The following is a 13,431-nucleotide window of genomic DNA, read 5'->3' as shown; positions in this document are numbered from 1 at the left end:
AGACTTGTGCTTATTTTTTTTTTTCCTTCAGTCTGTGCTTGAAAGTGTTTCAACTGCATTTCATCATCTTACTTTTCAAAGTTAATTCAAGACCTGTCACTAGTCCTAAATGGATAATTCTGAAATATATAGTCCTTTATTTCTGGAACAGCAGTACATGCCTAGCTATCCCTGCACAGCTGGGGTGACCCCTGAATTCTGACTCAGAGGTGCTTAGTTCCTAACTTGTGTAATCTCTTATTTCCTTATTGTGAGTCCAGCAAAAGTGACAACTACTGCACCTTTATTCGAGTGGTTTACACAGGGCCTGGCTAACATAAGCTAGTCCTTGCCTGCAGATCAACTTTAGCTTTATGATGGTAACTCAAAGTACTGGTTGTTCATATTCAATCCCTAGCATAGACCTACTGCTTCTGTGTTTCTTGTAACACACTGTGTGACAGTGTCTGACACTAATGAGACACAACAACCTTTCAGTAATCAGCAGTCCATGTGGGATTTAAATGACAATCTGTCCACTTTCTCCATTTACAAATTCCTTTGCCCTTCCCCAGCTTCTAAGATCGGTATAAAACATCCATACAAAAATTCTCATTTGTAGCTTAGCTTCACCAGTTACCACAATATGGAGAATTTCTCATCTGTGTCAGCACGTTGGAAAAGGCTGTGCTCTGACATGAACAGAGAGAGTTAGGTCAGATACCTACCCACACACTTTGGCTCCTTTGAATCCCACTGAGAGGTTCCCTGGCAGGTGAGTTTGCTGGTTCCTTCAATTTCATAGCCCTCATTGCAGGTCACAAAACATACTGTCTTATAGGAAATATCCGCTGTTGAACAATTAATGTATCCGTGTTGAGGAGACCGAAGTCTGGGACACGTTCGAACTGCAAAGGGAAAAAAACACCAGTTCAGTCTGAGCACTGAGTATCAGTGGAGTTACACTACTTTGCCCAGTTTTTCAGAGGTGGGAGAGATACCATCTTGTACATTAGTTACAGTAACTTGTACGAGTTTAGGGAATAGAGCTAGTACAGAGCAGACTTTTTCAAAGGCTTGATACCTTCCTCTTCCGTAAACAGTCTTACATGAAATAAATGTATGAGGCTGGGCACACACTTCCAAGTTCACATAAGTACTGACATAAGTCCAAGCTAACAAACTAATTGTGCATCTGGCACACAGTGTGGGGCCTGAGCTGGTAATGCCTTCAAAAGAGGACAGCTGCAGGCATATGGAATCCTGTGGAAAATTGTGTGTCCTTGGGAGTTCCTAGTTTCTAACAACGCCTGAGAGTTCTTTGGGGGATTTCCAACTGGCAGGCTGGTATGGGCTGAGAACACACCAGGCAACAGGCTAAGAGCTTATGAACAGGTCAGATGACAGTGCCTTGGTACTCAGGAGTGTTCTCAGGCACTCTGGACTGCATTCACGGAATACAGACACGGATAAGCCTCAGCAAATAAGAAGATGCTCAGCATGCTGATGGAGACAGAGAGAGGAGGAAGGAACTTATACGGCTTGTATACCAGGTCCATGAGAGATGAAAAGGAACAAATCAGGCTGTTGCTGAGACAAAAGAGACCCTTTCAGGTGTCAGGCATGGAGACGGTCCTGGCTGCTGCTCAGCACAGAGGCTTTTCTCCTGTAATGTCTTGCAAACACTGAAAGCAGTATGACTCCAAGGAGAATGCAGTCCTGTGCAGGATGTGTGTGCAGAAAGGGAAGCAGGGAAGTGAAGAGTGATCCTCAGATTGTTTTATGGTTTTACTACTGAATCCTGATGCTGCAATCTAGCACAAAATTACTCTGTAATTAAGATTGATCCCAAAAGAGATGAATGATCACAGTAACAAAAAAGTAGCACTGGTATGAACTGGATTTATGTTCTTTGTTTCAATGTCACAACCTCAAGATTTTATAGTAGGACCTCTTTCCTTTGTACGGCCTTTTCAGTGCAGATCCTTTTAAGCTAGGATCTCATGCTCCAGCATTTTTGCCCTTGATCCCATCCAGACAAAACTCTGAACTACATACACACTGCCTGGCCTTTGGGTCCCTCAAATAGCTAAGCTGTATACACCTACTGTCTGGACATGAGTATGTGATGATCACGATACCCCAATAACCAGCCACTGACTTTCCAAAATGAGTTGAAAACTCTGATTTAAAACTGATCTCAGCTGAAGCTGGCAGATACTGTTCAGTATGTTCAAAAGAGGGATAAAAAAACCCATGAGGGCAAATGGTGTGATTGCTCGAAAATATAATCAAGAAGACCACATTTCCTTAAACCCACAGAATGGCTAAGGTTTGAAGGGGCCACTGGAGCATATCTAGTCCAACCTCTCTGCTTTACGTTGGTCATCCTAGAGCACATTGTACAGGGTTCTGTCCAGACAGTTCTGAGTCTTGCTAGTGAGGGAGACTCCACAACCTCTCTGGCCAGCCTGCTCCAGTACTCAAGTCACTCTCACTGTGAAGAAGTTCTTTCTCATACTCAGGTGGAACTTGCTGTGCATCAGCTTCTGCTCACTGCCTCTTGTTCTATTGCTTGGCACCACCAAGAAGAGCCTGGCTCCCTCCTCTTCAGATACTTATATACAATGGTAAGATCTACTCTCAGTCTTCTCCAGGCTAAACAGGTCCAGCTCTCCCAGCCTCTCAACCCTTCCTCACAACATGAAATCCTTTCTCATTTCATTGTTTTCCACAGCTTCTGTTTACCTTGCTGGCAGGAGGGCAACCTCTGGTGACAGGTGGCTTCAGAGAGCTGGACAACTTCTCTGCTGTGTTTTGGGAAGCTGATTTTACCAATTAACCTAATCTTGCTGGTGCCAGGTAGAAGGCAAAATGTGATCTCCTCTAGAAACACATTCAAAGGGAAACCAACTTGGCAGCCTCTCCTTTCTCCAGTAATTGTTTACTCTGCATACAAGCGGACACCACTAGGCACCTCAAACTAATTAATGGGCATGTGGCCTGAGTGCTCCTTCAAATGAAAGCCAGCTCCATAAATGTCAGTAACTACAAAGCCTCTGAAAGCTACAAACAACACATATTAAATAATGTCTTCTTTTTTTTAAACAGCTATGGTGACACCTAGAGAAAAAAAGTTTGTAGCAAAAACTATGTATATGGGATGAGAAAGAAGCAAAATAAGCCATGCAGATGTACCTAATATATCCTTATATTACCACTCTCTCACTTTTACTCTCTGAAAGTATTACTACTCTTGTTCTTGCATATACACAGGCATTCTTTAGGAAGCATATTTAAAAATGATCTTGAAAGGCCCATTTTGTGAGAGGCGCTCTGAGCTTCAGAGCAGCTTTGTAATATGCTGTATCTTAACTCTAGTAGGGGGAGTAAGAAAAACATGTTTACAGCTGAATCTCACATCTTTCATACACAAGAAAGTAGGCTTGCTCTCTTAAGATATCTACAGAAATAGAAATACCCAATCTGCAATAAAAAGAAGCAAATTCTACCAAACTCTACTACTTAGGAAGCCTAAACGAATTAAGATACTGAGGACACTCTTGGCAATGTTAATGTGCCTACAGAGAAGGCAGTCCCTTCACTACCTGCTGTCTAGACATTTCTTCTGGAAGGACTACACAGCTGCAGTGCTCTTGCCTCCTCAAGTGTTTCAGTGTTCACACTTAGTGTCTCAGCATGGCTCTGGCACAAACCTATAACTGAGCCCACGTTACCTCAGTCATGGTTCCAAGCATTAAACACCAACCCACCCTCTTATCAGTAACATATTTTCCACGACCAAGAAACATTTCCATAAAGCCAGTGAAAACAGTAACAAAAATAGAGTATATTCTGCTTGCTCTGGGGTTTTTCCTAATAAATTGTTCTTGATTAAATATATGGTTTGCAGTTGTTTTTTTCCTGGGTTGCTGTTAATTGCATGACATATGACTGCATTAATCACTTTCTAATAGCACAGCAGATTTTAGCTAGAAAAAGAACTGAGGAGTATTTAATGTCAAAATCCAAAGCAGTGCAAAGGGATTTTCCTTCACTCTCCCTTCCTAATTTATGTGATAAAATACTCCTGGGATTAACAAGATGGCTATAAACCATGCCTTTGATCTTTCTCCCTTTCATAGCCTGAGTGAATCAAGACTAGCAGATCTAGCACATGTAACAGTAGGATTTTAAATACTTTTTTTTTTTAAACTGGAAATCTTGAGTATGATGGACAACGGCACAAAAAAAGCAAAAATATATTCTTCCAATGCTTCAAAGGATATTAGCTCAATATCAAGACAGTATCTCAGTGCCTTCCCCCAACCTTCCAAATTCCCTGTTAAAGAAAGATCACACCCCAACACCAAGTAGGTGAATTCCTTTAAATGCTCTAGCAAGATTTTCAAGTACTAGAATCTTCCACTTCTCCATGAAAGAGAAGATGAAGGATCACTTCTTTGTGGCTGACTGCAGCTTTTCCCAGATTTTTTGCACAAGGGGCTCCTGTGTGACAGAAGCTTTGACAGTGGGTCCCCCAATATCCCAGTCTGCCTGAAGCAGCATGCATCTTCAGTCTATGTTTTGACTGCTGGAAAGCCCACAGCTCCAAGTTCTGCTACTCAAGATACCCTCATGTTACTGGCCAGCAATTTATTTTCCATTGAAAGCTTCTCCTTCCTGCCTCTTGTCACTGGAAGCTAAAAAGGAAACCTAAGATTTCCAGAACTATTTGAAGAAATGTCCTGCAAATCTAGGCAGAAGTAAACTGCTATAGGAAGAATGTCCCAAGAGACCGATCTCTAGCTCAGATTCCTCCTTTCAGAACCATAAGTTGCTGTTTCTTTCAGGGCTGCAGTGTTTGCTGTACTGTCATGAAGTGCTAATGCCTCCAAAGATCAATCCAAGGCCAGGGCAAGAGTTACAGAATGAGCTGATGGCTTTTAATTTACTAGCTTTCAGGGCAGCACATTAATGTCAGGGGCATTAAAATCAAGTTAAACATGCTGAACTGCATCTTGTGGCTGTTGAGGAGATAAGGGCTTCTACCTGGTTTATTCTTTTTCAGTCTCTCCTTAGAAGACATACCAGATATACAGACATGGAATTGCAGTTTTCATTCTAAACCATCAAAAACCCAGCCTCAGGTAGAGACAAATAATAGCAAAACAAATCTCTGCTCCTATCAGAAAATCCAGAACTAACATTTTTCAGGATGCTCTTTCTTATATCTTCTCCCTTTCACACCTATTTTTTTCTGGCTGGCATTCTTCTATAGTGAACTTCTAGGATATTATAATTGAAATTCCACTCAAAATTCTTCTGAAGACCCTGCTCAAGTCCCAAGCTTTCCTGTTTTTGGTAAGAAGAAATTGTAAGAAAGCAAAATGGAATTCTTCCATGGCTAATGTCTCCCAGCACCAACGCCCCTCTAAGCCGAGAGTCTGGTGGATGTTCTAAAACTGCCATGTAACAAGGTCTTGTTACATATTTAAGTACTTGGTAGGTTCACTGGATTTACACAATGTAGATACTAAATTCACAGAAATTAGGTGGAGAGAGGTGAAGAGAGATTTAAGGAAGGTGACTGTATATTCACTTGCAAAAAGACTGTCTGCTTAGTAAATCTTGCTCTGCTTTTTCCTTTGTAGAAGTCCTCCTTCCATTTTAGAAAGGAGGGAAACAGAGTGATTGGGGTGGCAGCCAGCCTTTGGAACTTTCTTTCACACAAGGACTACCAGGATCAGATCTGCACACCCAACAATGTAGTGAGTAGAGAACACCACTGTATTGAACGAACAACAGAAAAAATACTTTTCAAACACATACCTCTGCAAGTAGCCTCTGATCCAGACCACTGCCCATTTGGTTGACAAAGCCGGATGCTGCTTCCCACAAGATCAAATCCTGCCTTGCATCGGATTCCACAGGCAGCATTAAAGTAATTGTTGCAGACATTCTGGACAAAGTGACCATTTTCAGGGGGCTTCAGTTCAGGGCAGTGAACAACTAAATAATCAAACAGCCACAACAAAGTGGTTACTAGCTGGAGGGCAACAGGACACTGAAGGAAAACAATCCTTTTAAATTTCTAACTCAGCTTGCACCTTGGCATTTTTTCTGGTTTGGAACAACAGAGAAAATCTTGCATGCAATTTGACATGACCCTCACAGCACAAAGCCACATAAAAAAATTGTCCCAGCACTGCATTGTGCATTCCAGGGGTATTCTGTTCCTGGATGGAAACACTTACCTTCACAGGTTTGTCCTACAGCACGATATCCCTCCTGGCATGTACAGTCCCCAAGGGAGGTACTTCCTGGTGGAGAAGTATGATTTTCATCAGGACATGAGATGCAAGTGCTGATTCCTCCTGGTGAACCTTCAGGCTTGTATGTTCCTGGTGGACAAGCTTTCAGCAAAAGAAAACAGAAATGAGTTCAGGACATTCACCTTTCACCTAGCAGATTTGTTCAGGTGTGTTGCTTTACTCTTTTTACATTATTCATCTATATATTCAGTGTCACTTAGGGCAGGAGCATTCTCCACTTAAAGTACTGCAGAGCTGTTAAGAGGTTTCAAGTAATGCCTACCAGACTCAGTGGAGTTATCTACAGTGACTGTCCGGGGACTGACATTAAATCCATGATTAATCATCTTGAAAAGAAACCCAGTCCCAGAAGACACACACTGACAAAACCTGTGCAGATCTTATGAAGACATTCTTGATTCAGAAGTGTAAAAAATTAGTTCAGACTTAACTACATTCAAAACTACACAGATGTTTAACGCATACAGATTCATCATAAAAACCTAATACAAGCCAGCAAAACCCCCATATGATATATATGGTCTATATACTAGATGTGCGAAAATGTGCGAGGCACCAAAAATGAAGGGATTAATTAAAGCAACTACTTCTGAAGATTTTGCACTCATTTATATTGCATTTCATATTTTTAATTCTGTGCACCTACACACACAAGCTTTAAAAACATTCAGGTGATACTTCCTAATGCAGGGAAAATGCATAGGGAAAAGGCACCTCTCACCAGAGAACTTCAGATTGGCTTGAAAACTCTGAGTCTTATTGCTCTTTGCCTTGAATTCTATTCTTCAGGAAATCTCTGTAATTATTTGTTTCTTTCACAAGATATATGAATTAGGGGAGGGACTAATCAATAGATGCTGCTAAACGGAAGTTTTGATTGACAAGATTACCACTTGAAATGGAACTCAAAGACACTTCTTCTGAAAAATGTAACTCCTAATGAAAATTCAGAAAATATTCTGAGAAGGTTATGCAATATTAACACTGAAACCCAACCAAAAAAACTCTCTCTCCATTAACTTCACTGTCAACCAAATGGCCACATTTTCTCCTGCAGACTGCAGGTCAGGCTCTCATATGCTCCCCTCAGTACAGTCAATTTGCAGCATTTGATGTAGCTTTGCATGGTAAAAAGAACTGTACAGCCATAAACAGCTCAAGTGACTTCCTCCTTACACAGTTAGGTGTGCCCTGCTTCTGGAGCTGGTCTCTCCTGTGGAGCTGTATCTCCTGGAGTTGTGACATTCTGGCAGAATTAGTCTCTGCTTTGGTAGATGTTAGACCAGCTCTGTCTTTTCTGCCCGTTAGATGCTAAGACACTCTGTCTATTGTCTTACTAATGAAAACTTACTGCTTTCTAGGCAACTGGAGAAAAAAAAAAAGAATACAAAGACAAAAGAAAATCCACTCTCCTTTTTCCTCATCTGTCATGAGAGAATTGACTTTCATAAGCCAAGTTTTATGGAATATACCTCAAAAAAAATCAGCCAATATGAACAGGTGGTACTTTCCAGAAGGAGGATGGTTTTTTTGGATAGGTTCCAGAGAAAACACTTTTGTTTGCTTTTCAGAAAACTGTGTGTGGTTTTTTTTTTTGAAGAAAGCAACCGAGCTGCTTCCAGGAAAGAGGCAATTTTGGGTGCTGTAATTTGGATTCAAAAATTTTTATTTTAAACACACTTTTAAAGAGACAATGAGCCTTTGCAGTAAGGGATATAAGTACAAAATAAATCATTTCAGGAAGGAAATAGGGCAGAAAAATCCAATCAGATTTAGAGCTGGGATTTTTTAATTTTTGTTTTGGGATTTTCAGAAAAGTATTTTGAAAAAAAAGTCTGTTTTTTATAATGCACCTGTTCTTCCCATCCAAGACAATCCTCTTGGACTTCTACTGCTTCTTTCCTTTCTCTGTGCAGAAACTCCCATCTTGACATCACATGACTCTGAAATATTGTCTCCTGCTTTAGATGATCAGAGTATCAGAGGTACTACTCTGAAATCTCTGAAATACTTCCATATGGCACTCTGTGGAAGTCTCTGTGCATTCTTTTTAAAACTGTATCCAGCACAAAGTGATGAAGTGCATCCAAGAGGATACAGGAAAGAGTGAAAATGAAGCATCACAGGGGACCTGCTCTATGACAGTGCAGCCCTCCATATGTCAGTTGAAGTAAATTAGTCTCTGCCTTTTCCATGGCATATAAAATGACGCTGGTGTTTCATTCCAAAAAATCCCCCACCATAAACTAACAAACCCCAAACCTAATTTCTCTCCTCCTTTCAACCTCACCTTAGATAAAAAAAACAGCAGAAAGTTTCTGTTTTGAGAAATACGGGATAAAAATAATCACCCATTCTATGATGTGAGCATTTTAAACAATAAACCCAGCAATTTGCTTAGAGCTTTGAATCAGTCTGGCTTTGAAGAAAATTATTAATTCTGAAATCACACTTACAATTTGCTCTTTCCAGTCAAGCAGCAGGAGGTAAATAACACTGTTAAAATGGTTATTAATGTCTCTACTGAGAAAAACGTGTTTCCCCAAATGTCCTCATTCTTTTTGTATGCTTCAAAAGCTTATCACTGCCTTTGCATGAAGTTGAGCTATATTCTAACCTGGCTTGTTATATAGAACTTTTCCAAGTCTGAATCCCTGCTCATTGATCCCAAATATACCCTAGACATATTCAAACTACAAAACTCCACACAAGTTACAATCAGAATCTTTGCCAGAAAGCACTGGCTTACAGAGATATTTTGAGTGTGTGAGATCACACAGTCTATCCTGAGATGTGGAAGAGATGGTTTAAGAATAGTGCACTTCCATCACAGTCGCAGAGGTTAGCCTGGCCTCAGCTCATATTAAAACCATTCAAAATCAGCTGTGGATGAGCAGAGCCCTGGCCATCTGCTCTAGACTGTCCACACTTGACCCAGCTAGACTGCAGGCCCATCCCAGCCAGCACTACATCATGGCACAACTCCACACTCAGTGATGGATTCAAAGGTAAGCCAGAGCTTAAGGGAAAAGCACATCTGAGGAGCACACGTGGCTCAATCCATGACTGATCATACAGTCAGTAATTTTTTCCACGGATCAAGCAGTATCAAATTTCATTCTTGTCACCAGCATGCAGTTAGCAACTCTATGCCAGCAAAAAAATGACTACAGAGAGAGATCATGTTCTTTGGTGCTAATCCGTAAAAACAATTAAAATTTTTTTTGACATTTGCTTCCCCTTTCCAGCAATGTCACGGTATAAAAAGCCTCAGAACAGTGTGTGAATAAACCCCAGTGTAAATAAGCACCAATCCATCACTGTCAAGAATGACAAAAAGAGGCAAGAATTGAAAAATGGGAAAACAATTTTAACAGTATCAGCCTTTAAACAGAGAGGACACTCATGTCCACATTGCATACATGATTTCCTCAACAAAAAAGAGAATTTCTATATGTGAACCATGTTGTTCTCTGCCCAGTAGTGAGGGGGGGGGGAGCAAGGAAATGCTTTTTGTTTGATGTAATTCTCCTCTTGAGACCAGAATAGTGAACACTGAGTTACACCAGAGGATTACCTCTTTGTTAGAGGATATCTGGAAGCAGGGATTAATGTGCTAACTCAAACAAGCACAAGGCCCAGATTCCACAAGCACACAAAGATGGCTCACATGGAAGTTGTCATCAACAACCTGCTTTCATAAAATGGTAGATATTCGTCAAGAACTCACATGCAGATTCTATTGTCTGTAGTAATGACAGTGCAATAACTTTCTGACCAGAAATGATAATGAATGCTTACTTCAGCAAGCCTCCTGCATTTTCCTCCTCAGATATATTCTCCTAGAGTATATAACTAACCAAAAAATTATAAGGAAATCCAGCATGTCTCTTCTGGTTTTGAATGTTACTGGGCTGGATGACATCTTGGGCCACCAGTGGAATGCACTTTCTTACTTACACTTAAGTTGCACATAAAAAAGAAATCACTAGAAAAGAAATATGACAGGGGTTTGCTAGAAACGAAGACCCACAGGGCAGACAGAAAAACATTTTGGACAACAAACCATATTGACAGCATAACTATGTGTCAAGATGTTGTTTGAATCTAAATGATAGAATGTTAGAAAAGGCCACTAAAAATTAATGAACAGACTTTCAAATTTAGTAGGAACTCTGTTCTGCCTTCCTACAGTAATGAAATAACTGACATTTTAATCTTCACACAAGAAGAATTTAATGTTGTAAAAGTGGCAACATAAACAAAGGCTTATTTCAAAGACTCACTAAACAATTACTACATATTATCCAGTTTGGCTTCTTTAACACTGCAAATGCTAAAGCCAGCAGCAAAGTTAAGCCAGTCAGCATTGAACCCTCACAATGGCATAAAGACTCCAGTCTGGACTTAAACAGGTGGAGATTATGAGGCAAAGGATTCTTCTACTCTGTTACACAGGATCACATTTTTTCCTCTAAAAGTACAAGTAAAAATTTTAAGGATAAACATTTCTGCCTTAAAAATGTAAAACTTTCAAAATCCTGGGAGAGCAGGCAAACTCAATTTCCTCCCCAACTACACTAGTGCTCTAAGTCACTGAAATGGAATTATTCTTCAATTATCCCAGTGTTAAGAGAGAGGAGACTCAAACTCCATGTATTTCAAAGATTAATTTGAGGGATTTTGTATTTTCTTCAATGCATAATTTCTCCCACTAACTACCTCTACTAAGTAATCCCTGGTATGAGCATTTTTTCCACACTTTATGCTAATGAAGCATCCGATTAAGGGTTTATCTTTTCGGGATATGGCAGGAATCAGCTAGGCAATATCCTGCTTTCTCCTGCATCAACCTGAGCTCTATTCATACACAGCTACTCTGATAACTGTAGTCCATAATTCTCATTTTTTCCCCAGAAGTGTAAAGCCTAAATGAAATGACACCTTTATGCAAATCTCAAATAGTCTTTATAACTCAGTCTCCAAACATCTTCAATGAGGAAAGAAAGCCTAGTTTTTCATTTAATCAAGTTGTGTTTATGATATTGTAATTATATTTGTGACACTGATTGCATGGATAGGTACTCAACACAGATGTTGCAGAATCAGAGTACACCATGAATACCTGTGAAAAAAGTGCTCTGGCAGCTGTCTTTGCCATTAGTCATGTTTTAAATTTGCTACCATGAATAGACCTGACAATAAAACTTAGTTATTTTATGAAATGGGAATTAAAACCTTAATAATGAAGGATATACAGAGAAGTTACAGTACAGTATCTATCATGTGCTACATCTTTCTATGTTCATATCTGCATCTCTCAACATGACAGAGTACTACGCAATCAAATTTGTTTAAGCGCCAAGCACGTCCTCTCTTAGAAGTAGCAGGAGGAACAAGAGGCTATTATGAATTTCCTTTGAAAATAGCCTGCCAAATAAAATACACTTTACAAGGAGAAGCCACGGTGTCACAGAGGAAACGGAGATCCCCATTCCACACCGAGCAGTCAAAGACTTCCTGACACTTTCCTACTTACTGCTGCAGCAGAAGATGAGTTTGGGATGTCCTGCAGTACTAGCATACAGTGTTGCTCAAACCCCCCTCCTGCTTCCAAAACCTTTCTGCTGCTGCTGTTGCACACTTAATGTGTGAGTGACCTCTGCAATGGAAGAATGTGAATAACATGGGATGCCACAGCTTCATGGAACTCCCCAGTCCTCTGTAATCTCCATGCATTTCGCAGCAACATCTCTTGGCTATTGCTGTAACTGTTTTATGGGCCATTCTCAGCTTGGGCCAGTAGGATTACAGACCACCACAACCTCTAAAATATACTTCACTGAACCCGCACACAAAGATCTTTAAGCTTGCTGCTCAAAGACTTTCCACACAACGGGCTCTCTGTTGTAGAGATTATGTCCAGAAATTTGTTGTCACATTTTAATTATCTTGGAAGATGGTTTTTCTTAAGATCCTCTATATGGTAGATTTTTCAGGTTGGCCACATCATGATTATGAAATGCCTTTAGAAAGATAAAGAAAAGCAAATCTAAACTACTAGCAGATACAGTAATCTACCTTTCTGCAGTTTGCAACAGGTATGATACTACAAAAGAAAAAAAAAAAAGAAAACGAGGCAGGAGCATGCTAGGGTTACAAAAAATAGGCAAGAAAGTGGCTTTAGTTAAACATTTGACTTGTATGACTTGTACAAAGACTGCAAAGGAAAACCCTGAGCTTGCCTTTACGTGTAGGAATCAGGGAAAGATTTCTAAGTCATAGCATGTTCTCCAGCTCTTTAACATCTCCTATTATCCCCAGCATGTGCTCTGCATTAATTTCAGACAGCATTGAGCCTGCTCATCCATCTGCTCTTTGTCAGTATTTTTTAAGCATCCTTCTCAAAGCAACATGATTAGCAATTTAACAAGCTAGATGTCTGTTCCTGTTTGATGTATTTTGCTCCATCTCCTTAGTGGTTCTACAAATTTCCTCTAAAGCAAGGGCAGCAGGCTGAAACAATTCAGAAGTTTAGCTGTGTCTCTACATGATACATAGAGGATGGTTCACTCAGACCTTACAGTTGAGGTTACAGACAGCGAAATTGCAATATTCCACTACCAAGTAGGCTGCAGCATTTGCCATGACACTTAGAGATGATTTAGCTCTAGATTTTTAAGGACTTCAAACAGTCATAACAAACTTTGAGAAGAAAAAACTTTTTCTTGATGGAAATGAGAATCTTGGATCCCCTCCCATGAGGCAGAAGATGTTGCCTGGAAGGAGATCCAGTCCTTGGGTGAGCATCCCATCCTAGTACTGCAAGCATATGCGGTGTGGAGAACAATCTGCCTGCTTGAAGAATATAAGCCCAAGAGACACCACAGCTTTTAAAAGTTAGGATGCCAACAAGAAACTTCTCCACAGGGAGGGCTGCCTGTGCTGAGCATCTCTGGGTAGCTTGGGGCCAGCACATTTACACAGGATTACTGCAAAGCAATGACTCTGAATGCAAAATACCCTCCTTGGTCATAGCAGCAGTATTGAGAATATATAGACAATCCATTTATGCCCACTTTTAAAACTTTTTTTAAAAAGCAGGCCAAGTATTATA

At 40.3% G+C, this 13,431-nt stretch overlaps 1 protein-coding gene across 2 annotated transcripts in view; it reads right to left on the bottom strand.

Moving 5' to 3' along the window:
• Positions 1–13,431, bottom strand: part of SVEP1 (sushi, von Willebrand factor type A, EGF and pentraxin domain containing 1) — a 119,618-nt gene that overhangs the window by 73,131 nt on the left and 33,056 nt on the right. For both annotated transcript variants that reach the window (XM_032095312.1, XM_032095313.1), the window contains exons 4-6: positions 6,237–6,395; positions 5,812–5,991; positions 708–887 (exon numbers count right to left, since the gene is read on the bottom strand). In XM_032095312.1, the coding sequence (XP_031951203.1) occupies positions 708–887; positions 5,812–5,991; positions 6,237–6,395 (519 nt within the window). The remainder of the gene's footprint in view (positions 1–707; positions 888–5,811; positions 5,992–6,236; positions 6,396–13,431) is intronic.

This window comes from Corvus moneduloides, chromosome Z (genome assembly GCF_009650955.1).
Source record: "Corvus moneduloides isolate bCorMon1 chromosome Z, bCorMon1.pri, whole genome shotgun sequence".
In the NCBI taxonomy this organism is placed as follows: domain Eukaryota; kingdom Metazoa; phylum Chordata; class Aves; order Passeriformes; family Corvidae; genus Corvus; species Corvus moneduloides.
The sequence above is the reverse complement of the archived record's forward strand: the minus strand, read 5'-3'. Positions and strand labels throughout refer to the sequence as shown.